This window comes from Orbicella faveolata, unplaced genomic scaffold (assembly GCF_042242905.1).
Source record: "Orbicella faveolata isolate gen_17 unplaced genomic scaffold, um_ofav_v1 contig_15, whole genome shotgun sequence".
NCBI lineage: Eukaryota > Metazoa > Cnidaria > Anthozoa > Scleractinia > Merulinidae > Orbicella > Orbicella faveolata.
The window spans coordinates 3,463,079-3,487,210 of NW_028301542.1; the positions used below are offsets into that span (position 1 = coordinate 3,463,079).

Genomic DNA, 24,132 nt, shown 5'->3' on the forward strand with positions numbered 1-24,132 from the left:
ATCAATCAATCACTGAAACGAAATGTCAATAATTATTATTCTTCCTCACTAGTTACGTTTAAATATATTTCCTGTCTTCCGCTTCATCTTCAGTGAAAATGATGACAGGTGTCTTTGACTGATTTATTGTCCGAGCGGCTCAGGATAAATAAAATCAAATAAGGGATCCAATTCCCAATGCAAGAGAAAAATCTTGTGCTTTAAAATGTAATGCTCTCAGTTCACATACTTCAAAGTAACTTCTTTGATATTTTTAACGAAGGGACCTTCAGGAAGTTCAGATATTATGCGACGAAACCTTGAAACCTTCCAATTACAGTTGATTTTATTGTCCTGTTGATAGCGATCGACGTGCACCCATCTTGTTTTATTCTTCTTGAAATCATGCACGAAACCCTTTTTCCATAGTGCAGGATTTGCAATTCAATTTACACTGTCTGAAAAAAAAAAAAACGTTAGTAGTGGGTAAACAGTAACTCGCCTTGTGTTTGTAGTTTATTTCTACTCTCCAAAGAATCCCACAGCACTCTAAATCAATTTCCAAGGAAGTTTATTTCAACGCATGCGATGCTACTGAATTTTGTAACATCAGCAACTCCTGGTTTATCAATATCAGAGGCTATAATGCTCTATAATAATTTCTCTTATTCCTCCTTAAAGTTTGTGCACTTCATTTTAAGCAGCTCCTTGCATGTCTTTCGAAACGTCCTATTTCTATAGCAATATATGATCGGATTGCACAGAGAATTAAACCAGAGAACCGATACGAGAACGGGCTGGGACAAAACTATTACGTTTACAATGTAACTACTGCTCTTAAAATAGATGGGCAAAAAGAAATAATGCACATTCGCCGGCAAAAAACACACAAGCAAAGTCATTGTAATTATCCTGGTAGTTTTCAGAGCTTTCTTCTGCTTTGCAAAGTCAGCAGCGGCTTGTGGTGAAACTTGTTCACATTTGATTCGTTCCTCGTGACGGCGAGTTACAAAATAAACCGAAAAATGACAGTAAAGTAGCAGCGAAAGGCTGAAACATCCCAACAAAGTATTTGCTACTCTGATAATGATTTCAAACTCTTCAGAAAGGCTTTGCAGAATAGCTGGACAACATGCCATGACCCAGGAACTAACAACGGCTATTTTAAAACGAAGCCCCGTGACAATTGTCACATATCGCAAGGTGTACTTCATGGCTACAAACCGTTCCACACTAATAAGTGTCAAATGATACAGAGATGCAAGAATTGGAATTATGTAAATGATATTGGCTTCCTTACGGTATCGGCAATATTCAGTCAAAGAAAAACCTTTCATGAAATAAATCTGTCCCGCAACGAAAGTCGGCTGTGAAGCGGCTCCTACTAACAGGTCTGTTCCCGCCAAACAGGCCAGCAAAATGTTATACTTGCTTTGCAATCTGGGTCTTGTCTTTACCGCCATTATCACCAGCGCATTCATCAGGATCGTCACAGGAAAGCTTAGGATGTTCAGGATTATTGCTGTTATGGCCAAGGCAATCTTTTCCACTTGGTATTCCTGCTTCCAAACCATCTCGTTCATGGGACACATTTTAATCAAGGATCCCTCCTTAGATTCAGTCACGTTCATGGCGAGTTTATCCTTTTTTTTTTCTTCAAAGTACGGCTTGCAGTATCTTTTCCAGACGAAACGAATTGTTCTTCGCGAAATACGCCTAACAAGCTCACAGCCCTGAAATTAATTAGAGCGAAAACAATGAAAAGCAAAGAAAGTTTTCTGACGTAGCCGCCACTTCATCGAGCAATATTTCAAGGAGTATAAAGTGACATTTCGCAAAGTAATGTGAACTACCACTTCACAAATTAAGCACCTCGAACGATCATTTCGAAAATAATTAAGCTATATTCCTCAACTTACAAAGTAACACTTTCCAAACTTTTTTCAGTATCATTTGTTAAAGGAGCAAATACCATTTCGCAAACTATGAATCAAAATTTTAAAGTAGCATTTCCTAGGTGGCAAACATTGAAACACAGACATAACACTGAAACAAATGTTACTAATTGTTATTCGTCATCAGAACTTGCGTTAAAATATAGCTGTTGTCTTGCGCTTCTTCATTAAAAATACTAGCTGTCGTGGACTGATTTACTGGCTGAGTGACTCAGGATAAATGAAGTCCTAAAAAGAATCCAATTTCCAATGCAAGAAAAAAAACTTCCCGTAAAATGTAGTGTTGTTAGTTGAGATAACTTAAAGGATTTTTTTTAAGAAGTAATCTTCACGATGTTCAGATATTATGCACCAAAACTAGCTATGACGCATTCAAATTACAGTTAGTTTTCTTTTTCTGTCGATTCATGGACTACACAACATTCGCCATGTTTTTCAATTTATTTCTTTCCTTCAATGAAATTGACAACACGCTAAACCAATTTCTAAGGAGGTTTATTTCAACACATGCAAGGTTACTAAATGTTTTAGCATCCGCGAGTCCTGTATGATCAATATCACACGCCATACTGGTTTGTAATAAGTTTTTATTCCTCGGTAAAGTTTGTACACTTCATTTTAAGCAGCTCCTTGCATGTCTTTCGAAAAATCTTATTTCTATAGCAATATACGATTGGATTGCACAGAGAATCGACCGACAGAACCGATATAACAAGGAAATGGGACAAAACTATTACTTTAACAATGTAACTACTACTCTTAAAAAAGACGTGCAAAAATAAACAATACACAATGACGGGCAAAAAACACACAAGCAAAGCCATTACAATAATCCTGATAGTTTTCAGAGATTTCTTCTCCTTTGCAAAGTCTGCAGCGGCTTGTGGTGAAACTTGTTCACATTCGATTTGTTTCTCGTGACGGCGGGTGACAAAATAAACCGAAAAATGACAGTAAAGTAGTAACGAAGGGTTGAAATATGCCAAGGAGATCATTACGACCCTTATAATGATTTCAAACTTTTCAGAAAGGTTTTGCAAAATAGTTGGGCAACATGTGATGACCCAGCAACTAACAACGGTTATTTTTAAAGGAAATTCTGTAACAATTGTCACATCTGGAGCTTAATTGGAGCGGAATCAATGAAAAGCAATCAAAGTTTCCTGAAGTACCCGCCACTTCATCAAGGAATATTTCACGGAGTATAACACATTGTAAGTGATTTTTCTCAAAGTAACGTGAAGTACCATTTCGCAAAGCACCTCGAAACACCATTTCGTAAAGTAGCAAGCTATATTTCTCAAAGTACAAGGTAACATTTCCGAAACTTTTTTAATTACCAGTTGTTAGAGTGACAAACACGCTTTTGAAATTACCAGTTAAAATTTGGTAAACCATCTTGAAGTAGCATTTCCTAACGGGTAAACAAATGTTGCTAATTATTATTCGTCATCAAAACTTACGTTAAGATATAATTTTTGTCTTACGGTTTCTTTAATGAAAATTGCAGCCGTCGAGAACTGATTTTCTGGCCGAGTAGCTCAGGATAAATGAAATCCGAAAACAAATCCTCTTTCCAATGCAAGAAAAAAACTATTTTGCCTTAATTGGAGTATTCATAGTTGAAATAATCTAATTTTAGAAAGTAATTTTTCAGGGAGCAACATTTCTCGAAGTTTAGTTATTATGCGTCAAAACTTTAGCAAAACGCTTTTAAATTACAGTTGCTTTTATTATATTGTTGAAGCATAAAAAAGCAAAGCCATTGTAATTATCCTGGTAGTTTTCAGAACTTTCTTCTCCTTTGCAAAGTCAGCAGCGGCTTGTGATGAAACTTGCTCGCATTTGATTTGTTTCTCGTGGCGGCGGGTTACAAAATAAACCGATAAATGACAGTAGAGCATCAAAGAAAGGCTGAAATATCCCAACAAGGACGATACGACCCTGATAATGATTTCAAACCATTCAGAAAGGCTTTGCAGAATAGCTGGGCAACATGCGATGACCCAGGAACTAACAACGGCTATTTTTAAACGCGACTCTGTAAAAATTGTCTCATAACGAAAAGTGTACTTCATGGCTTCAAACCGTTCCACGCTAATAAGTGTCAAATGAAACAGAGATGCATAAATAGGAATTCCAAATATCAGGTGGCTTTCGTTATGGTATCGACAGTATTCAATTAGAGATAAACCTTTTATGACATAAATCTGTCCCGCAATGAAAGTCGGCTGTGAAGCCGCTCCGACTAACAGATCTGTTCCCGCCAAACAGGCCAGCAAAATGTTATATTTGCTTTGCAATCTGGGTCTTGTCTTTACCGCCATTATCACCAGCACGTTCATCAGGATCGTCACAGGAAAGCTTAGGATGTTCAGGATTATTGCTGTCATGGCGAAGGCAATCTTTTCCACCTGGTACTCCTGCTTCCAAACCATCTCGTTCATGGGACACAGTTTAATCAAGGATCCCGCTTTAGATTCCGTTACGTTCATAGCGAATTTTTCGAAGTTGGCTTTGCGATCGTTTGCGGTACGTCCCTTTTAGACACGAAACGAAATTTTCGTTACGAAATATACCTTACACGGTCACCGCCCGGGAAATTAATTACAGCGAAAACAATGAACAGCACAGATATTTCCCCGAATTACCAGCCACTTCATCAAGTAGTATTTCATTGAGTATAAAGTAACATTTCGCAAAGTAACGCGAAGTACCATCTCGCAAAGAATATCTATGGACGATTTCGTAAAGTACCAAGCTATATTTGTCAAATTACAAAGTGGCATTTCGCAAACTTTCATAAGTACCATCTGTTAAACGAACAATAATCACTTCGAAACTCCAAATTAAAATTTGGTCAAGTATGTTGAAGTAGCATTTTCTAAGTGATAGACATTGAAACACAAACAAAACACTGAAACAAATGTTACTAATTATTATTCGTCTTCCGAGCAAAACTTACGTTAAAATATAGTTTTTGTCTTGCGCTTCTTCATTGAAATTTGCAGCTGTCGTGGACTGATTTTCTGGCTGAGTGGCTCAGGATAAATGAAATCCAAGGAGGAATCCAATTTCCAATGAAAGAAAATAAATTTTGCCGTAAAATTCAATACTGTTGGTTGAGATAATTTAAAGTAAATTTTTTATAAGAATTAATCTTCACGAACTTTCTTAAGTGCCATTTGTTAGAGTGACTGCATAATTTTGTAAACTGCGAATCAAAATTTTGTAAAGTATCTTGAAGTAGCATTTCCTCAGTAGCGCATTTTAAAACACAATTAGAACAGTGAAAGAAATGTTACTAATTATTATTCGTTCGCGCCTCTTCACTGAAAATACCATCTGTCGGGGCCTGACTTTCTTCTTTGAGTGTAAATCCGAAAAGTAATTCAATTTCCAATGAAAGAAAAAAAATTTTTTGTCGTAAAATGCTGTACTTAAGTTCAGATAATTTAAAGTAACTTTTTTTTTATAAGAACGAATATTATGATAACAGATACTATGAGACAAAACTTTCGGAAACCGTCAAATTAAAGTTGTGTTAATTTATTTTCTTGTCGAAATCATAGACATGGACGCCATCTTCTTTTATCCTCCTGATTTCACCTGAAAGCCGTCTTTCATGGTGCAGGATTTGCAATTAAAATTTGCGTCGAAACGAAACGAAACGAAACAAATTTCGCCATGTTTTTCAACTTATTTCTCTGCTTCAATGAAATTGACAACACTCTAAATCAATTTCTAAGGTATAGTTTATTTCAATGACACATGAAACGTTACAAAATTTTGTAACATCATCGATATCACAGGCCATGGTGGTTTTTAAAAAGTAGTTATTCCTCGTTAAAGTTTGTGCACTTCATTTTAAGCAGCTCTTTGCACGTTTTACGAAACGTGTTATTTCTATAGCAGTATATGATTGGATTGCAAAGAGAATTGAGCGAGAAAACCGATACGAAAACGGGCTGGGACAAAACTATTACGTTTCCAATGTAACTACTACTCTTAAAATAGGCGTGCAAAACTAAATTATGCACAATCAAGGGGGAAAAACACACAGCCAAAGCCATTAAAATAATCCTGGTAGTTTTCAGAGCTTTCTTCTCCTTTGCAAAGTCAGCCGCGGCTTGTGGTGAAACTTGCTCGCATTTGATTTGTTTCTCGTGACGACGGGTTACAAAATAAACCGAAAAATGACAGTGAAGTATCAACGAAAGGTTGAAACATGCGAACAGGAAACCTGGGACCCTGATAATGATTTCAAACTCTTCAGAAAGGCTTCGCAGAATACCTGGGCAACATGCGATGACCCAGGAACTAACAACGATTATTTTTAAACGCAGCTCTGTAACAATTGTCTCATAACGAAAAGTATACTTCATGGCTACAAACCGTTCCATACTAATAAGTGTCAAATGAAACAGAGATGCATAAATAGGAATTCCAAATATCAGATGGCTTTCCTTATGGTATCGGCAATATTCAATTAGAGATAAACCTTTCATGACATAAATCTGTCCCGCAATGAAAGTCGGCTGTGACGCCGCTCCTACTAACAGGTCTGTTCCCGCCAAACAGGCCAGCAAAATGTTATATTTGCTTTGCAATCTGGGTCCTGTCTTTACCGCCATTATCACCAGCACATTCATCAGGATCGTCACAGGAAAGCTTAGGATGTTCAGGATTATTGTTGTCATGGCCAAGGCAATCTTTTCAAACTGGTACTCCTGCTTCTAAACCATCTCGTTCATGGGACACATTTTAATCAAGGATCCCGTTTTAGATTCCGTTACGTTCATGGCGAATTTTTCGAAGTTGGCTGTGTGGTCGTTTGCGGTACGTCCCTTTTTGACACGAAACGAAAGGTTCTTTACGAAATATACGTTACATGGTCACCGCCCGGGAAATTAATTACAGCGAAAACAATGAACAGCACAGATATTTTCCCGAATTACCAGCCACTTCATCAAGTAGTATTTCATTGAGTATAAAGTAACATTTCGCAAAGTAACGCGAAGTACCATCTCGAAAAGAACATCTATGCATCTATAGACGATTTCGTAAAGTACCAAGCTATATTTGTCAAATTACAAAGTGGCATTTCGCAAACTTTCTTAAGTACCATCTGTTAAACGAACAATAACCACTTCGAAAATACAAATTAAAATTTGGTCAAGTACCTTGAAGTAGCATTTTCTAAGTGATAAACATTGAAACACAAACAAAACACTGAAACAAATGTTACTAATTATTATTCGTATTCCGAGCAAAACTTACGTTAAAATATAGTTTTTGTCTTGCGCTTCTTCATTGAAATTTGCAGCTGTCGTGGACTGATTTTCTGGCTGAGTGGCTCAGGATATATGAAATCCAATGAAAGAAAATAAATTTTGCCGTAAAATTCAACACTGTTGGTTAAGATAATTTAAAGTAAATTTTTTATAAGAATTAATCCTCACGAACTTTCTTAAGTGCCATTTGTTAGAGTGACTGCATAATTTTGTAAACTGTGAATCAAAATTTTGTAAAGTATCTTGAAGTAGCATTTCCTCAGCAGCACATTTTAAAACACGATTAGAACAGTGAAAGAAATGTTACTAATTATTATTGGTTCGCGCTTCTTCACTGAAAATACCATCTGTCGATCGGGGCCTAACTTTCCCCTTTGAGTTTAAATCCGAAAAGGAATTCAATTTCCAATGAAAGAAAAAAATATTTTGCCGTAAAATGCTGTACTTAAGTTCAGATAATTTAAAGTAACTTTTTTTATAAGAACGAATATTATGATAACAGATATTATGAGACAAAACTTTCGGAAACCGTCAAATTACAGTTGCTTTAATTTATTTTCTTGTCGAAATCATAGACATGGACGCCATCTTCTTTTATTCTCCTGATTTCACCCGAGAGCCGTCATTCATGGTGCAGGATTTGCAATTAAAATTTGCGTCGAAACTAAACTGACGAAACGAAACAAACTTCGCCATGTTTTTCAATTTATTTCTCTCCTTCAATAAAATTGACAACACTCTAAATCAATTTCTAAGGTATAGTTTATTTCAACACATGAAACGTTACAAAATTTTGTAACATCATCAATATCACAGACCATGGTGGTGTTTAGTAAGTTGTTATTCCTCGTTAAAGTTAGTCAACTTCATTTTAAGCAGCTCTTTGCACGTTTTGCGAAACGTGTTATTTCTATAGCAGTATATGATTGGATTGCAAAGAGAATTGAGCAAGAAAACCGATACGAAAACGGGCTGGGACAAAACTATTACGTTTCCAATGTAAGCTCTACTCTTAAAATAGGCGTGCAAAACTAAATTATGCACAATCAAGGGGGAAAAACACACAGCCAAAGCCATTAAAATAATCCTGGTAGTTTTCAGAGCTTTCTTCTCCTTTGCAAAGTCAGCAGCGGCTTGTGGTGAAACTTGCTCGCATTTGATTTGTTTCTCGTGACGACGGGTTACAAAATAAACCGAAAAATGACAGTAAAGTATCAACGAAAGGTTGAAACATGCGAACAGGAAACCTGGCACCCTGATAATGATTTCAAACTCTTCAGAAAGGCTTTGCAGAATACCTGGGCAACATGCGATGACCCAGGAACTACCAACGATTATTTTTAAACGCAGCTCTGTAACAATTGTCTCATAACGAAAAGTATACTTCATGGCTACAAACCGTTCCATACTAATAAGTGTCAAATGAAACAGAGATGCATAAATAGGAATTCCAAATATCAGGTGGCTTTCCTTATGGTATCGACAGTATTCAATTGGAGATAAACCTTTTATGACATAAATCTGTCCCGCAATGAAAGTCGGCTGTGAAACCGCTCCGACTAACAGGTCTGTTCCCGCCAAACAGGCCAGCAAAATGTTATATTTGCTTTGCAATCTGGGTCTTGTCTTTACCGCCATTATTACCAGCACATTCATCAGGATCGTCACAGGAAAGCTTAGGACGTTCAGGATTATTGCTGTCATGGCCAAGACAATCTTTTCAACCTGGTACTCCTGCTTCCAAACCATCTCGTTCATGGGACATATTCCAACTAAAGATCCCTCTTTGGATTCAGTTACGTTCATGGCGAGTTTTCTGCGGTCGCCTGCGGTACCTTTTTGACGTGAAACGAAATGTTCTTCCCGAAATATACCTATCGATATATCAAGTTCAGAGTTTGGGAAACTTATATGAGCGAAGCAACCTTCTTTGAAGTAACACCTCATCAGGTAATATTTAACGGAGTATAAAGTGACTACTCGCAAAGTAACTTGAAGTGGCATTTAAAAAAGCACCTCAAAGGACGATGTCTTCAAGCACCAAGCAATAGAACAAAGTAGCATTTCGCAAAGTGTTTTAAGAACCAGCTGTTTAAGGCTAAAACACAATTTTCCAAATCACAGATTAATTCCATAGTGTGTCAGCGGACGCACTGGCAGTGTGTCGGCCGACGTGTTTGTATTGTGTCGGCCGACTTGTTAGTATTGTGTCAGTAGTGTGTCGGCCGACGTGTTCGTGTTGTGTCAGTAGTTTGTCGACCGACGTGTTGTCGGTAGTGTGTCGGCCGACTTGTTAATATTGTGTCGGTAGTGTGTCGGCCGACGTGTTCGTATTGTGTCAGTAGTTTGTCGACCGACGTGTTGTCGGTAGTGTGTCGGCCGACTTGTTAATATTGTGTCGGTAGTGTGTCGGCCGACGTGTTCGTATTGTGTCGGTAGTTTGTCGGCCAAAGCGTTCGTAGTATGTCGGTGGCTTGTTGGTAGTGTTGGCCGATGCGTTGGTTATATCGGGTTCTTTAACTCATGACTGCACCAATCTATGACACATTCAAATTACAGTTAGTTTTCTTTTTCTGTCAATTCATAGACATGGACACACCTTATGTTTTATTCTCCGCAAAGTATCACCTGAAACCTGTCTTTCATGGTGCAGGATTTGCAATTAAAATTTGCGTCGTCTGAAAGAAAAACGAGACGAAACAAAACTCGCCATGTTTTGGAATTTGTCTCTTTCCTTCAATGAAATTGACAACACTCTAAATCAATTTCTAAGGTATAGTTTATTTCAATGACACATGAAATGTAACAAAATTTTGTAACATCATCAATATCACAGGCCATGGTGGTTTTTAAAAAGTTGTTATGCCTCGTTAAAGTTTGCGCACTTCATTTTAAGCAGCTCTTTGCACGTTTTACGAAACGTGTTATTTCTATAGCAGTATATGATTGGATTGCAAAGAGAATTGAGCGAGAAAACCGATACGAAAACGGGCTGGGACAAAACTATTACGTTTCCAATGTAAGCTCTACTCTTAAAATAGGCGTGCAAAACTAAATTATGCACAATCAAGGGGGAAAAACACATAGCCAAAGCCATTAAAATAATCCTGGTAGTTTTCAGAGCTTTCTTCTCCTTTGCAAAGTCAGCAGCGGCTTGTGGTGAAACTTGCTCGCATTTGATTTGTTTCTCGTGACGACGGGTTACAAAATAAACCGAAAAATGACAGTAAAGTATCAACGAAAGGTTGAAACATGCGAACAGGAAACCTGGGACCCTGATAATGCTTTCAAACTCTTCAGAGAGGCTTTGCAGAATACCTGGGCAACATGCGATGACCCAGGAACTACCAACGATTATTTTTAAACGCAGCTCTGTAACAATTGTCTCATAACGAAAAGTATACTTCATGGCTACAAACCGTTCCATACTAATAAGTGTCAAGTGATACAGAGATGCAAGCATTGGAATGTAAAAGATAAGATAGCCTTTCTTATGGTATCGGCAATATTCAATTAGAGATAAACCTTTTATGAGATAAATCTGTCCCGCAATGAAAGTCGATTGTGAAGCCGCTCCTACAAACAGGTCTGTTCCCGCCAAACAGGCCAGCAAAATGTTATACTTGCTTTGCAATCACGGTCTTGTCTTCACCGCCATTATCACCAGCACATTCATCAGGATCGTCACAGGAAAGCTTAGGATGTTCAGGATTATTGTTGTCATGGCCAAGGCAATCTTTTCCACCTGGTACTCCTGCTTCCAAACCATCTCGTTCATGGGACACATTTTAATCAAGGATCCCTCCTTAGATTCAGTTACGTTCATGGCGAGTTTTCCGAAGTTTGCCTTGCGGTACCTTTTTGAGACGAAACCAAACCTTTTTTTCTGAGAAATATGCGTTACAAGCCCGGTCGTAACGTGGGAAATTAACGGGTGTCATGAAAAATGAACATATCCAAACTTTTAATGAAGTACTGGCTTCAATAAGCAATATTTCAAAGAGTGTAAAGTGACATTTCGCAAAGTAACGTGAAGTACCACTTCACAAACTACGTATTAACATTTCGCGAAGTAATTTAAAGTACCATTTCGCAAAGTGGGAAAGTACCAAAGTGACATCTTGCAAAGTATAAGACTATGTTTTAAGACTCGATTTGAAGAGTTGCTATTCAATTTTAAGGTAAATTGAAGTACTATTTTCTAAGTGGCAAACAGAATTTAGCAGATTTAAAATAAGATTTCACTAATTGAAAAGAGCATTCCCAAAAAGGTTTAAGAAAGTCATTCTTCCAATTATGCCGCAAATTTCACGAAGTATTAGTACATTGTAGTTCTATCATGTATGGTGTAGTATGGTTCTGCATTGTGTGACAGAAAATATCAAACGCCATTTTAATGTGATTACACTAAATTAAGTTTTACTCAAAACACCTGTGAGCAAAAATATGGCATCAGCCCTTTGAATTTAAGATAATATTGAATTAAAATTTAAAAACCTTCTCTGGTTAAAATATAATATAATTCCTAATTGGGTTGAACGGTCACTCTATTGACTCAAATAACGCCCATGTTATTGACAAGAGAAATAGAGGAGTTCACGCCTTCTGGGGCATTATATGGGTAATCAGGGCAAATTTACAAAGAAGCAAAGCCGTAAAACAAATGTTTTTCTTTATATTTCCATTCTGATTTCCCATTTGGAGACGAAACATATACTGTTGACAGAGAAACCCCTTTTCTATGTTTGCTAGCTGTTTTGAGCCGATGGAGTGATTGTTGTGGGTGTAGGAATTTTTTTCACGGTTAAAACCGAATGATTTGATCAAGTCTTAGCCGCTCAAGCCACAAAAATAACGTCTCCGTTACTCTGATAAGTAGGCTAATACCTAGCTCAATCGACTCAAAAACGCTAACAAATGTAGAAAAGGGGTTTCGCTATTTACAGTAAAATTTTGTTTTCAAAAACGAAACTCAAAACGGAAATATGAAGAAAAACGTATATTTTGCCGCTTTGTTTCTTTGCAATCTTGCCCTGATTACCCATAATGTTCCTTAGAGCGTGAACTCCTCTACTTTCGCGTGAGTAAGACTTTAGAATCCTGGCCATACCGCAATTACAATTCAACTGAACAATAACTCAAACCCATTACCTAGACAATATTTTATTCTTTTATGTACCCCATATTAGCATTTTATTTCCTTGCAAGTATTTTTTCGTTCTTACTGTAATTTTTTGTACTTCACACTTTTTACATATATATTTCAACAATCGCGCTTGTTATTCACTATTTTTCAAAGATTGCAGACTGGCAATCGAAGGCTCGCAAGGTTTAAACCAAAGTGCCTTCTGTGGGCAGCATATGGATATTTCCTAGTACAACACAACGTGCATTTTCCTTCCTGAGGGAATTCCCATTTGAAAAGGTCAGGGCTGCTTGCCGTCTCACTTTGGGGTATAAATCAAGGATTTTGATCTCATGTAAGGTGTTCATGACATAATGCCACTATTGCTAACCAGAAAATAATGAAAAAAAATGATCTTATTTCTATTATCAGACTTTATTTCCACCAGTATCTACTACTGCAGGCTCCTTTGTTGAACAGCGACTGTTAATCAAGCCTGATGCATCTTAAGTGATATCTTTTAGGGACCAAATAAAGCTCACGCAACACCCAGATTGGTTTCCTTGAAGGGTTTAGTTCAAATTTTCTAATGAGAATCCCCTGACCTTTCCATGTGGGAGTCCTCCCCCCCTCCCCCCCACCAAAGGAATCTTCCTTCTGCAACTAACACATCACTCTGTGGATTGTCTCTTGTTTCAAAAGCTGAAACATGCATGAACTTGACTTTTATACTTTAGGTAGATTGCGCGCTTCAAAATTGATTGATCTGCAGCCTTGCACAATAGTTCTGTTGCTCTTCTTTGACAGAAACCTTTCCAGAGCGTTACTTGGCATCCTTCTGTGCCTCTAGCATTCTTTCCTTCTGCTTTGCTTTGATCAGTTCAAGTCTCTTTCTATCAATGTATCTCTTAGCAACAATAAAAGACGATATTCCAGTTGTAGCAATCACAACCCTTGAATTAAAAGGAAGAAATGAAAAGTCAGATGAAAACAGCAAGTCTCTCAAACAGGCACGAGAGATAAGGGGTGAGAGGAGAGGTAGGGGGTGCAGGGTCCAAAACTGCGCTTTCCTGGTCGCCAATGCAACTAAAAATTTTGCACTGGCGACCAGAATTTCACAACTGGTCGCCAGCAGGCGATTAACTATTTCATGCCATGATAATTACACTAACAATAACTTTGATTTTCAGCCAAATCGATTAAAATAAAATTCAAAGCCGCCTGCTAATTGGTCACTTCCTTTTTACCTTTCTGCTGCTTTTGAAGTATAAAACCGATTTTCCTGTTATTATAAATCTACCACAACGTCTCACAGCGACAATCAGTGCCAAGCTTCGTTGCCATGTTTTTTCAGCGGTTTCCCATAACATGCGTATTGCGGACACAATGAATATTTATCGAGGCGATGTGGTGTCCAAAGATGTTCTGAAATCTTTCTGTAATTTATTACAAGGTGGAATCAGAACATCGCGAAGAAATTAGATGAATTTTTAGATATTCTCTGGGCGTCAAAAGGTGGAAATGTAGATCTGTCAAAGTGGTCAAAAGATGATTTCAGCACTGGTTTGATTCCTGATTACATCAATTGCAAATGTTTTGCCGGCAAGGCCGTCGCGACCAAAAATTTTGGTTTGTGTTTTGCTGCAAAGGAAAAATTTTATTGACACTTTTTGGTGACCACATTTTTCCATTTGGCGACTGAAAAAAAAAAAATTTCAGTTGCCAGTTGGCGCCTGCCGAAAAAAGTTAATTTCAGACCAAGGGGTGAGGAGTTGGGATGATGTGTTGAGGGGTTGAGGGGGTGAGGGGTGAGGGAGTGAGGGGATGAGGGGATGAGAAGTAGGGTTGAGGGGGTGTGGAGTAGAGGATGAGGGGTAAGGGGTGCGAGGCAGGGGGTGGGGAGTCTTGCTATTTGATTTCAATTATTGAGAGCTGACCATAAACAGGTCAACACCCTCAGGCTGACCAGCATTATTTGGCTTCACCCCTTCCCCTCTCCCCTCACTCCTGTTTTAGACCTAAATGTACCTGATAAAAAGATACAAACCTCGATGATTGTTACATAACCCCTTGAGGCCAAATATTAAAATAGAAACTCTCCCAACTGGTTATTTGAAGGTATACTATTTTCAGGCAATGCCTCAGATTTTCTGAGGGATTTAAGTTACGTTCCATCAAATTTTTCCTCTAATAATAGTTCGCTACATTCTTATATATCTAATTACAACAAATGATCACCATTTAGCAGTTTATTTCCTTTGATTTGTCGTAGTTTTAGTGATTTTTGATGATTCTCTCGGTTCCAACAGACATGATCACCCAATTCGTGTAGGAAAATCTCTAGATTTTCACGATTGCTAGACTCCGGTTCGTGCTCTGACCACCCTGCGAGTAGTAACAACCAACTACTCGCAAGGTATGCTCTGGCTAAAGCAAACAAAGTAGTATACGATCTCTACCTTAGACGAGCAGTTTAAAGAAATATATAACTTTCTTACCATCCAATCGCGACCATTCGCATCCCAGATAAATACATCGGAGCCATCCTGCCACAAATACCGATTAAAACGTACTACTCTGACTTGTGCGAAAACCTCTGCTAAATTGCCGCCATATTGAATACTGCGAGAATCTGGGAATTAGATTAGTGCAGTCGCGTCTTGCTAACTTCCGGTTCCGGTTGGAAAACAAATAGGAACGTACGCGGTAGTCCTTTCATATCGGTTTGTACGAACAGTCGACGGAAAGTTCTTTTCCATCTGTTCGTGTCCATCATTGTTGATTTTAATGGTAAGCAGCACCTCTTAAGGTCAACTCGGCTGTGAAAAGGCTCTCTTGTCGAGGATGGGGTCAGCGCCAGGAGAGAGCCCGCCACCCCGAACCCCATCGGCCCTCTCGGCCACTTCACTCTCAGCCGGTTCTTTGTCGGCCCTTCTAGCTGCGGTCAGATCCTTCCAGCAGGAGCCTGTTTACAAGCTATCAGCAGGAGCTATCGGTTAGTTTGATGATCATGATTTTGGAATAAACATTTACATTTTACCCAATTTGTCATGAAGACCAACTGCCACCCGAAGGCCGCCTACCCCAACCCCCTCAACCCCCAAAACGGTTGATCTTATAACACCCCCGGGGGGAACTACCATATAAAGAGTACGGGGATGCTCGTCAGAAATTTTGAAAAGAGCCCCTAAGAGGTACCAAGTTCCTGCTATGTGGGCGTGGCTTGAAACTTTTTTCACCCCTTGGAGGTACCAATTCAAGAACGACACACTATCTCCTGTCATATGTTTTTGGCTCAATATCCTAAAAGGTACCGAAGTAACTCCTGCTGTGGACCTTTTGAGGGTGAACCCCGGGGGAGGTACTTTGGGAATTTCTGGGTGGGAATGTACCGCTGGGTCCCTGGAACCCTTAGCCTATACCAGAGCTAGTTCAGCTGAATTTTGCTAACCTATACTAGAGTAAACTCCCCAAATCCCCCCATCTATCGACACTGTTGAGGCTGATCTGCGTAAATTCTAACTTGCCGATTTGATTTTTTTATATTTTTGAATGGCAATTTCTGGTTTCCTTACTCTAGATAAAATCTTCAACCAACCAGTCAGTTTTGTGAAAAATGATACCCTATTCTAGACCCAAACGCTCTGATTTATATACCCTGTCCTAGAGTAAACTGCTCGAAAACCATACCCTTCACAGCGGCACATACCTATATAGCCCATATATGGCAGTGCCCCCCCCCCCCGGGGGGTGAACATCCTAAGAGGTACCAAAACTGCTTTTTTAACCCCTAAAAGGTACGATGAGCACCCCCCCCCCCCTCCATCCTCCTCTTTCCTGGGGTTGCATGGCAATTGCAGACTACAAACCTAATAATAACTTTCTGGTTAGAATGAGAGGCTTATAAGGTTGGCCTGTTTACAGTTTAATTAGCCAGTTTCAATGTTACACCACCTCCTTAGCAAGTTGACGGCGAAAGATTCCACTTTCTTCGAGGAACATTTGCATCTGTTTGAACACGCTACACTTTGGCATTTGGTCTGTCAGGATCAAAAAAGGCCATTTTACTGTTGTGAGCACAATTATTTGGCCTGTGAATGCAGGCAAGGCTGGAGGTGACCTTGCTTTTGATACAAACCTTTCTGCTTTTCTCATGTAGAATTAATGCGAACTAAGGTCTGTATCAAAACAAGGTTGCTCTCCAGCATCACTGCCATCCAAAGGCCAGGTCACAGTGAGCAGACAACTGTATGTAAAAAGGTCTATAAAAAAGTCAAGCACAGAAACACTTGTGTGGGACAAGGAAAGTCTATTCCAATACCCTGATGTTAATTGGGTCAGTTCTTAACTCCAGTCCAGGAGAATGTACTCTCCCAGAATGGAAATATGCAAGGCCATTGCAGTTTTATCCTATAGCATTTTCATTAATTTTTCATTTTCAATGTCAGGTTTGCCCACCAATTAGCCAGTACCGATTATGTTCCTCGGTGATTAGAGTTTAACACTGTGAAAATAAAGTACCTTCACCAAAACATTACCGACAGTGCTAATCGCACTTGTAAATAGGCTCAAGCCCTCGCTTTACTGTACCACAGTCCAAAACCCTGTGACACATTCCTTTATTTTGAACTGTTGTTTTCCAACTCAATATTGTTTCAAATTTTCTGTTCTCTTACTACTAAACTTCTTCTGGATTGGTGGCTTTTCAGGTTTTTACACTGAGGCCTGAAGCTCGAAGTCAAACTGCTAAATATGAAATGCAGAGAGAGAAATTGGAGACGTAATATTTTATTACATAAACTGCAGTGTTTTACAAGGACTTCCAGCTCTGAGGAGAGCCGTAATTGAACATATGTAAAATTATAACTTCACTGTCATGATATCGATGATGTAATGTTTGATATCATTTTTTTACTGTATTTAAATTTGTCAGTAATCTTCGGAAATTTTTTTGGAAATGATTGTGTGGCATTTGCACAACTTTTGACATTGTTATAAGTATGTTCATAAAATAAACAAAATAACACATGGCTGCTTGCAGATATGAAATTTCCCTTTGATGTGTTCAACTTTGTATCTTACTTGTTCGCTGTGCTCACTTGTGAGATACTGAGTTGAACAATGGAAGAGAAATTCCATATCTAGGTGCACCCATGTATTATTTTCTATTTAATTCACCATGGGTTGCATGAATGTATTAAGTGAGAAAGTCTTGCAAACATTATCGTGAAGACAGCAAAATCTTGCATTGCAGTCCACAAAAAATGTCTTATGCACAAGTGAGATACAGACATTGTACCTGTTAATAAAGATTGATACAAAGATGGAAAAAGTCCTCTGAGAAGGTGTTCATCATTATTTTGCCTTAAATGTAACTGACATATAGATAACCCATATTTGCTCTATCAAAGAGCTTAAGAAATTTATAAGCATAATTTTTTTTTTTACTTAAAAATAAGTCTTGTTTCTCAAAACATTAACAGTAACTTTTAAAGACACTAGTTCATATACAAATGCTAAATTACCTTATGTAAATGATGAAAAGTAATAGGAACACAGTTGTTAAGGTGCAATAAAATAAATGCTCTTAGCTGAGCTAAACTGTAAGTATTCAATCTCATATTATGAAAGTTGAACATGACTGCCTTAGAAACAAAAACAAAACAAGATTGTAAATTACTGTTAATAATCTATCAAGGAGTTTGCTTTCTTTCAGACTTAATCATGTGCAGAGGAACAAAGAACCTTGACAAGAACAGTGGCAAGGTACAGAGCTCACAAAAAAAGAGCTTACATTTGAATTGTCACACACTAGGGTTTCATCCAGACTTAAAAGATTGAACCACCTTGCACAGCATAAAAAAACAGTACCACATGAAAGTACTGCTCAACAGCTTTAATTTGGATGGTCACACACTAAGGTTTCAATCACAAATATGGCAATGAAATAATCAGCTCAAATTAAAAAGGAAAATAGACCTGACAGTTCAGTAAGACGTTTTCCCTAAAAATACAGCAAGGCAACCAGTATGCCAAGTTGTACTGGTACATGTCCCTCCAAAATTAAGCAGAACTGTAATGTTACTCTCCAACACATGAACATGAACTTTTAAATGACCAAAACTAAATACTATCAATATACTTCAAATCAACAATATCTATTTTGTGTCCCCTGAAATAAATAATATTCTATTTGTTAAGTGCTCTTTTAAATATATACCTCTATATTAGTTCTAATCCTGTACTTTTGCAAGTTTAAAAAAGTTGCATATATCAATAATTATAAAAGTTCTAATAAGCTACTACTAAGGTTTCTCCCCTCTTTTAAGACCTTTTGAGAAGTCGTTTACATCAAATAATTTACAAATCAGCTAGCTACAAGGGAATCTGTTACTAATCTTTGTTTACAATATTTGCCTCATGAACATATTTTTATTTAAGTAATTCACTTTCTGATCAAGTTTTAAGAGGAATATCACTTCTGAACATTGAAAGGGCATACCATTATAAAACTGTCCCAAGGAATTTGAACCCGATGTATTACCAGTATATATTTCATGTGATACGGGTTTATAAATTCAAAATTTAACAAAGAGTGTAAGAGCTCATTAGTGCTTTTGCCACCCAGATATTTCACAGTTTCTGAAAGCGCCAATATCATCTTCATTAATATTACACCAAAAGGGCTAAAACATTCACAACGCACCAAAATTCACTGCTGTTTGGAGTCAACTTGCATCTAGCACGATGCCTTGTCTATGCAAAGTCATATACTAATGAGGTAAAATGTAAACAATGACATCAACAACAATGGACCTCTTCACCAATGTCGGGCTTTTCTGAATTTTTCATTCAAACAAAAAATAAATTGCACCACTCCATTTATCAAAGAAATGCATACCAGGGGGCAACGCTTGCCCTCTGGCCTACACTTCTTTGTAAGTTCGGGGTCCCATACATGTATTTTTTTACAAGCTTGCAACAGATTCTTCTGAAACTTCATAGATTTACTAAATTCAGCATGATAAATTGAACTATGGAGGAGATTTTTTTATTTACTTGAACAATATGAAAACATTGTTGCGTGACATCCATGAAAAGGTCCATTATCCCGTAAAAGACAAATCTAATGCTCATCAAGACAAGAGACATGGTCTTGCTGCATTGCCTTCTCATTCCTTTCCCTAATTTGCATAATTTTAAATTTTCCAATTGTGCGGAGGATTTCAGGAACAAAACCAGCTGCTTGCAGTCTAAATACAAGATTTTATATCAGGGGTTTCATTACTGTTTTTAGCAGGGTGGCAATTAGTTTTCAACGGCAGGCAAAACTATTCAAAAAGAACTTCTTTACAAGAAAAACTTTCTGCTGGATGGTCAAATCAGGTGGGCAAAATTGTCCTCAAAGTTGGTCAATTTGCCAGCTACCTGGCCCTTAAGGAAGCCCCTGATATATACAAAGCAGTTGAGATGCTACCTCTAATGCTTTAAACAGTTGACAGGTTACCTCAAAATATCTGTTTTCCTACTGAACTGAATATTACAATTGTTGCTAATTACTATCTTGGGAAGGACAGCAAGGGCTTTTATGTTAATACTATTTCAAAAACCAATAAATATATTATATACTGGTTTACAAAATTATTTTATGGCTGTTATACTCTAACTTATACTCTGAACAAGTTTTTTTTTCCTTTTTCACTTCTGGAAAAGAAGTTGTCCATATTTATAACCATATTTATGCACTTTTTACGAAGCTGAAGTAACCAAAGACCAAAAAGGGTTTCAATCACCTCAAGTCTTTGAAAATATCAAAACATCTAGTCATAAATGAAGACATACTCTACTACCAATTTGGTATATATCACAAATGTAAGTCCAAGTGTGACATTTTTTCACTGTCAACTATCATTTGAACATAGAGCTGCGGATTTGGGTTAACATCAAGCCAGATTCAAACCTTTCTTTGCAGCTCATTGCTTTAAGGACTCCTCAGACCCTCCCCCCAGCATCACTTTTTCCCTTCCCTTTGGGACCCACCTAGAATGCTTTTTGTTCTCCGATCAATAATGCACTTTGATCTTCAGTTCAGAATACAACTAAAAAAATTAATCTATCCACCAAGCTGGGATACTAGTCTCTGTGGAATGAAAAACTGAATCTCTTTCGTGGTGCTGGTGTTTGAGTACCTTTCTCTTCAGTCCTCTTCACTGGAACTTTGTAATGAAACTCTCTCAAGAAAATCTTCATAGAATTCGGTACAGGAAGGTCACTGACTCCTTGAAAAGTTGTCTGACTACAGATTGTTGCGCGACAGAGATCCTGTAGGGACACTGGATTGGTTCGGTGTAGCGGCTTCAACAGCAGAGGTTCATAATACATGCATTGCTCTGCACGAGAGTAATGCTGTAACAACAGACAAACACTTTTTGAACAGAATGAATAGTCACTTGGTTTGTCGAAGCTATATCTGTGCTTCCACTGTTCAATCCTTGCATGGTATGTTCGGGAGTATCTACGAAAACTCACTGAGAACAGATAGTGGTATTGCGCACTGTCACGTAACAGGAATGTTCCATCAGGAAAGCCTTCCAGTATCTGAGGTAAAAATAAATAATTGTTCAATTTATCAAACAGTCCATCTGGTTTTATTCTTGCGAAAGCTTGCATATTAACACTCATTGCAGTGAAAGTTTACAGATGAAAGCACTAAGCCCACTTGTAATGAGAAAAAGGTGGATTAGAAGAAAAATATTATGAAAAGCAATATATGTGCTAATAAAATATTGATGACATAAAGCAGCAATAAAAACTTGTTTTCTTTCCTTGTTTTTACTTTAAACGTGCTATTTCTGCTAAACCTGTGGCAAAACCCTGAAGCCCTGCAAAAATATACAAGACAAAAGATCTCTTGGAAGTCAAAACAAAGTGCATGCCTAAAATATATGACCTAGTCAATAGTTTTTTTATTGTTTGGTCTTGTCACATAAGCTTGATGCTTGAATCTGACAATATTTCTTGAAACAGCTGTGTTCAAATATCTATTAGAGGTGCAAAGTCCTAGTGAAATTTATCACTGCCTGGCTCAAAAATAGGATAATGCAAGACATTTGTTGAAACTTTTTTCAGAATTGCAACTTTTTTTGGTTTAGAAAAACAAAAAGAGAAGTACATGCATACTCACAATAACCAAACACCTATGCTGATATTTTTCAACTAGGTGACAACCCAGATGTAAGATGAACCAATCGGAATTATGAATTTTACTGATAAGACTATAAGGCAATTTAAACTGTCTTTTTAAACTTTCTTGTGGTCAAAACATGAAATTAAGTCCAAACATTAGGCGTGGAAAAACTAAGTAATTTGTAAACTGACAGAGTTCTTAACGTAGGCGTATATAGTTTCCTTAACACCTAGGCCTGAGAAAGCCACTTGCATTATTTTATCATTCTCTGAGATGTATGCAGAAAAGCTTTGAAGCAAAATTAGATATTGAAAAACAGTTCACAAAATGTACAAGAACTCATTTTAGATCAGAATTAGTGATTAAATACTTATGCAAAATTTTCATGGTATAATGTTTGCATTTGCAGTTAGACCAAAATTCCCCGACTGTTGCAGGCAGTGTCCACAAATTAAACTGTCCATATATGTCATTCTTGAAGTGCTTCCAAATTTTATTTGCTGCCTACCAGCTTGACATACATATAATGATATATAACAAAAGTCTGTAAGTAGTTTTCTTTTTCTACAAATTCTTGCTGCTTCATGAAACCGAACCTCCTATAATTAATTGTCGTGACATCTGAGAAATTTGATCAATGCATTAGTAACAATCTATTGACAAAATTACTCATAAAAATATGCGTTTTAGAAAGTGTCAGGTTTTGGAGACAAAGCAGGTGCCAATTGACATCTCACGACTTGGTCTTTTTTCCGGGGCATTTTAACAATAGGATAACTGCTTCTAAAACAGCTAAACATCTCATCAATTTTTCACCTAATTTAAATGTTTTGCCCTTTTACAATCAATTTATTTTCGAGCATAACCTTTCTTATTCGTAGCTACTGTGTTTTTACTGCATGGCCCACGTATATTAAAAAATACGTTCTCTAAACTATCCAGTTTGTATGATATGAATCGCAAAAACTAATGAAAATGAAATACCACTGTTAACCTTTCTTTCTAACCAAACAAAAGCGTAACACCTTCCCGCACTTTTGACAATGACAATAATGAAATTTTACCAACATCTTGTATCATTCGGGTTAATGAAGTTAAAAGTTACAAAGCTCTCACCTTTTCCGCTTCAAACCTATTAATTTTCCCCCAATACCACGGGCAATTTGTGATGGAAACGATATCGCTGATGAGGAAATACTCCAGTTTATGTTGCGCTGCTTTCAAACGAGCCTTTTCTCTTCTTTTTCTCTCAAATTCATCGAAGCTCATCGCGTTCGTTCTTCCATCGTCAGTTGGAGAGTCATCTGACGGTGGTGTTGGTGACAGCGGTCTTGGGGGCACTGTGTTGGCTCGATCGCGACGTTCACCAGCTTGGGTGGTTGAATCGTCCTGTCGAAACCCCCAAGAGAACGAAAATCTCTTTCTTCCCGCATCCTGCACTCCTCGTTCATCGTTTCCGGACCTGAAGTTAAGCAAACTCAGGGGCCTTCTTCGCCGAGCTTGCTGTGGTCTCGTCCTGCGGTTGATAGCTTCCAACTCGGCCGCTCGCCTGACTCGTTTCGCTTCTTGTAGGCATCGAGCATGGTAGCTAAGGCCATTCTTGTCCCGGTCACTTCTACGATTCTTATCAGAGGGACGTTTTCCAGACTCCTTGGCACTTTTCCGACGACTAACTTGCCTGGCTAACCAACGAAAGCTGCGAGAACGAATCTCGGGATCCAAATCGCTCAAGTTCGGACAGCTTTTCACGTTAGACGAATTACAGCCAGTTTGCTCCTCTTGAAAATCTGAAGCACAGCTACAGGCAACAGACGATGTGCTTTTTACGTCCTCAGGAACGAAGTCTTCAGAATCGCTAAGAACAACTCTGAGCAGATCTCGGTCAATCTCTTCATTTTCCCTTCCTTCTCTGTCGTTTTGTCGGCGGCGGTTTCGATGGCGCGACCAAGGCCGACTACCACCTTCAGCCATTATTCCCCTATGACACTAAACGTTCCGCATGCATCAAAACATGTTAGTTCACGAGTTTGAAACTGAACTTGTGAGAGAATTTCCGAACGTAGACAAACATCTGTTGCAGCCGAACTTGTCTCGATGGTTATTTTGTTGCCATCGGTCTCGTTCCCAGGCTTCGCACTTTTTTCCGAATGACGAAACATTTACCGAGTCGTCCGGAGTCTTTGCGAGTCCATGCCGAAGACTGCGCCGAAGATAAAATAGAGAAGATTACGTTTCGCTTTCCAGGACGTGACTCGGCTTTTTCCCTCAGATGCAAGCAGATGAAACACTTAGACAACAATTATAACCCACGCATAATAGCGCTTCAGGTTATTTCGCGAATTTACGCACGTATAAAATAAACCACGCATTTATTTTCACGCAAAATAGACAGCTTGACGTGCTATCACTTCCAGACATACGCGCTGTAAGATACAGAAAATGCATTAGCTTGCTCGCGTCTGCGGGTAAAGTAGACACTTAAAAGACGAAAATAATGGAAATTTGAAAAAGGCTTTTAACAACGCGAGTGTTGTACTCAAGAAGCTGGAGTTTCACCATCCTAGGGAAGGCGGTTGGGGGAAAGGGGTGGAA

General features: G+C 38.2%; 4 protein-coding genes and 1 long non-coding RNA gene across 5 annotated transcripts; all 5 read right to left on the reverse strand.

The window, feature by feature from the left end:
* Positions 1-3,667: 3,667 nt before the first annotated feature.
* On the reverse strand, positions 3,668-4,429 carry LOC149113163 (beta-1 adrenergic receptor-like). Its single transcript, XM_089288497.1, has one exon. The coding sequence runs from the start codon at positions 4,427-4,429 to the stop codon at positions 3,668-3,670; it is 762 nt and encodes a 253-aa protein (XP_089144623.1).
* A 1,338-nt stretch (positions 4,430-5,767) lies between these two features.
* LOC149113164 (melanocortin receptor 5-like) lies at positions 5,768-6,634 on the reverse strand. Its single transcript, XM_089288498.1, has one exon. It carries the CDS (start codon positions 6,632-6,634, stop codon positions 5,771-5,773), a length of 864 nt encoding a protein of 287 aa, XP_089144624.1. The 3' UTR covers positions 5,768-5,770.
* Positions 6,635-8,068: 1,434 nt separating this feature from the next.
* On the reverse strand, positions 8,069-9,034 carry LOC149113165 (adenosine receptor A3-like). The gene has a single exon (XM_089288499.1). The coding sequence runs from the start codon at positions 9,032-9,034 to the stop codon at positions 8,069-8,071; it is 966 nt and encodes a 321-aa protein (XP_089144625.1).
* A 3,341-nt stretch (positions 9,035-12,375) lies between these two features.
* On the reverse strand, positions 12,376-15,002 carry LOC149113166 (uncharacterized). The gene is made up of 2 exons (XR_016206694.1): positions 14,852-15,002; positions 12,376-13,306 (listed from the first exon to the last, which is right to left on the reverse strand). It is a non-coding gene; the product is annotated as an uncharacterized LOC149113166 (long non-coding RNA).
* Positions 15,003-17,125: 2,123 nt separating this feature from the next.
* On the reverse strand, positions 17,126-23,747 carry LOC110048925 (uncharacterized). The gene is made up of 2 exons (XM_020754681.2): positions 22,657-23,747; positions 17,126-20,951 (listed from the first exon to the last, which is right to left on the reverse strand). Exons 1-2 carry the CDS (start codon positions 23,509-23,511, stop codon positions 20,487-20,489), a joined length of 1,320 nt encoding a protein of 439 aa, XP_020610340.2. The 5' UTR covers positions 23,512-23,747; the 3' UTR covers positions 17,126-20,486.
* Between the last annotated feature and the right edge of the window lie 385 nt (positions 23,748-24,132).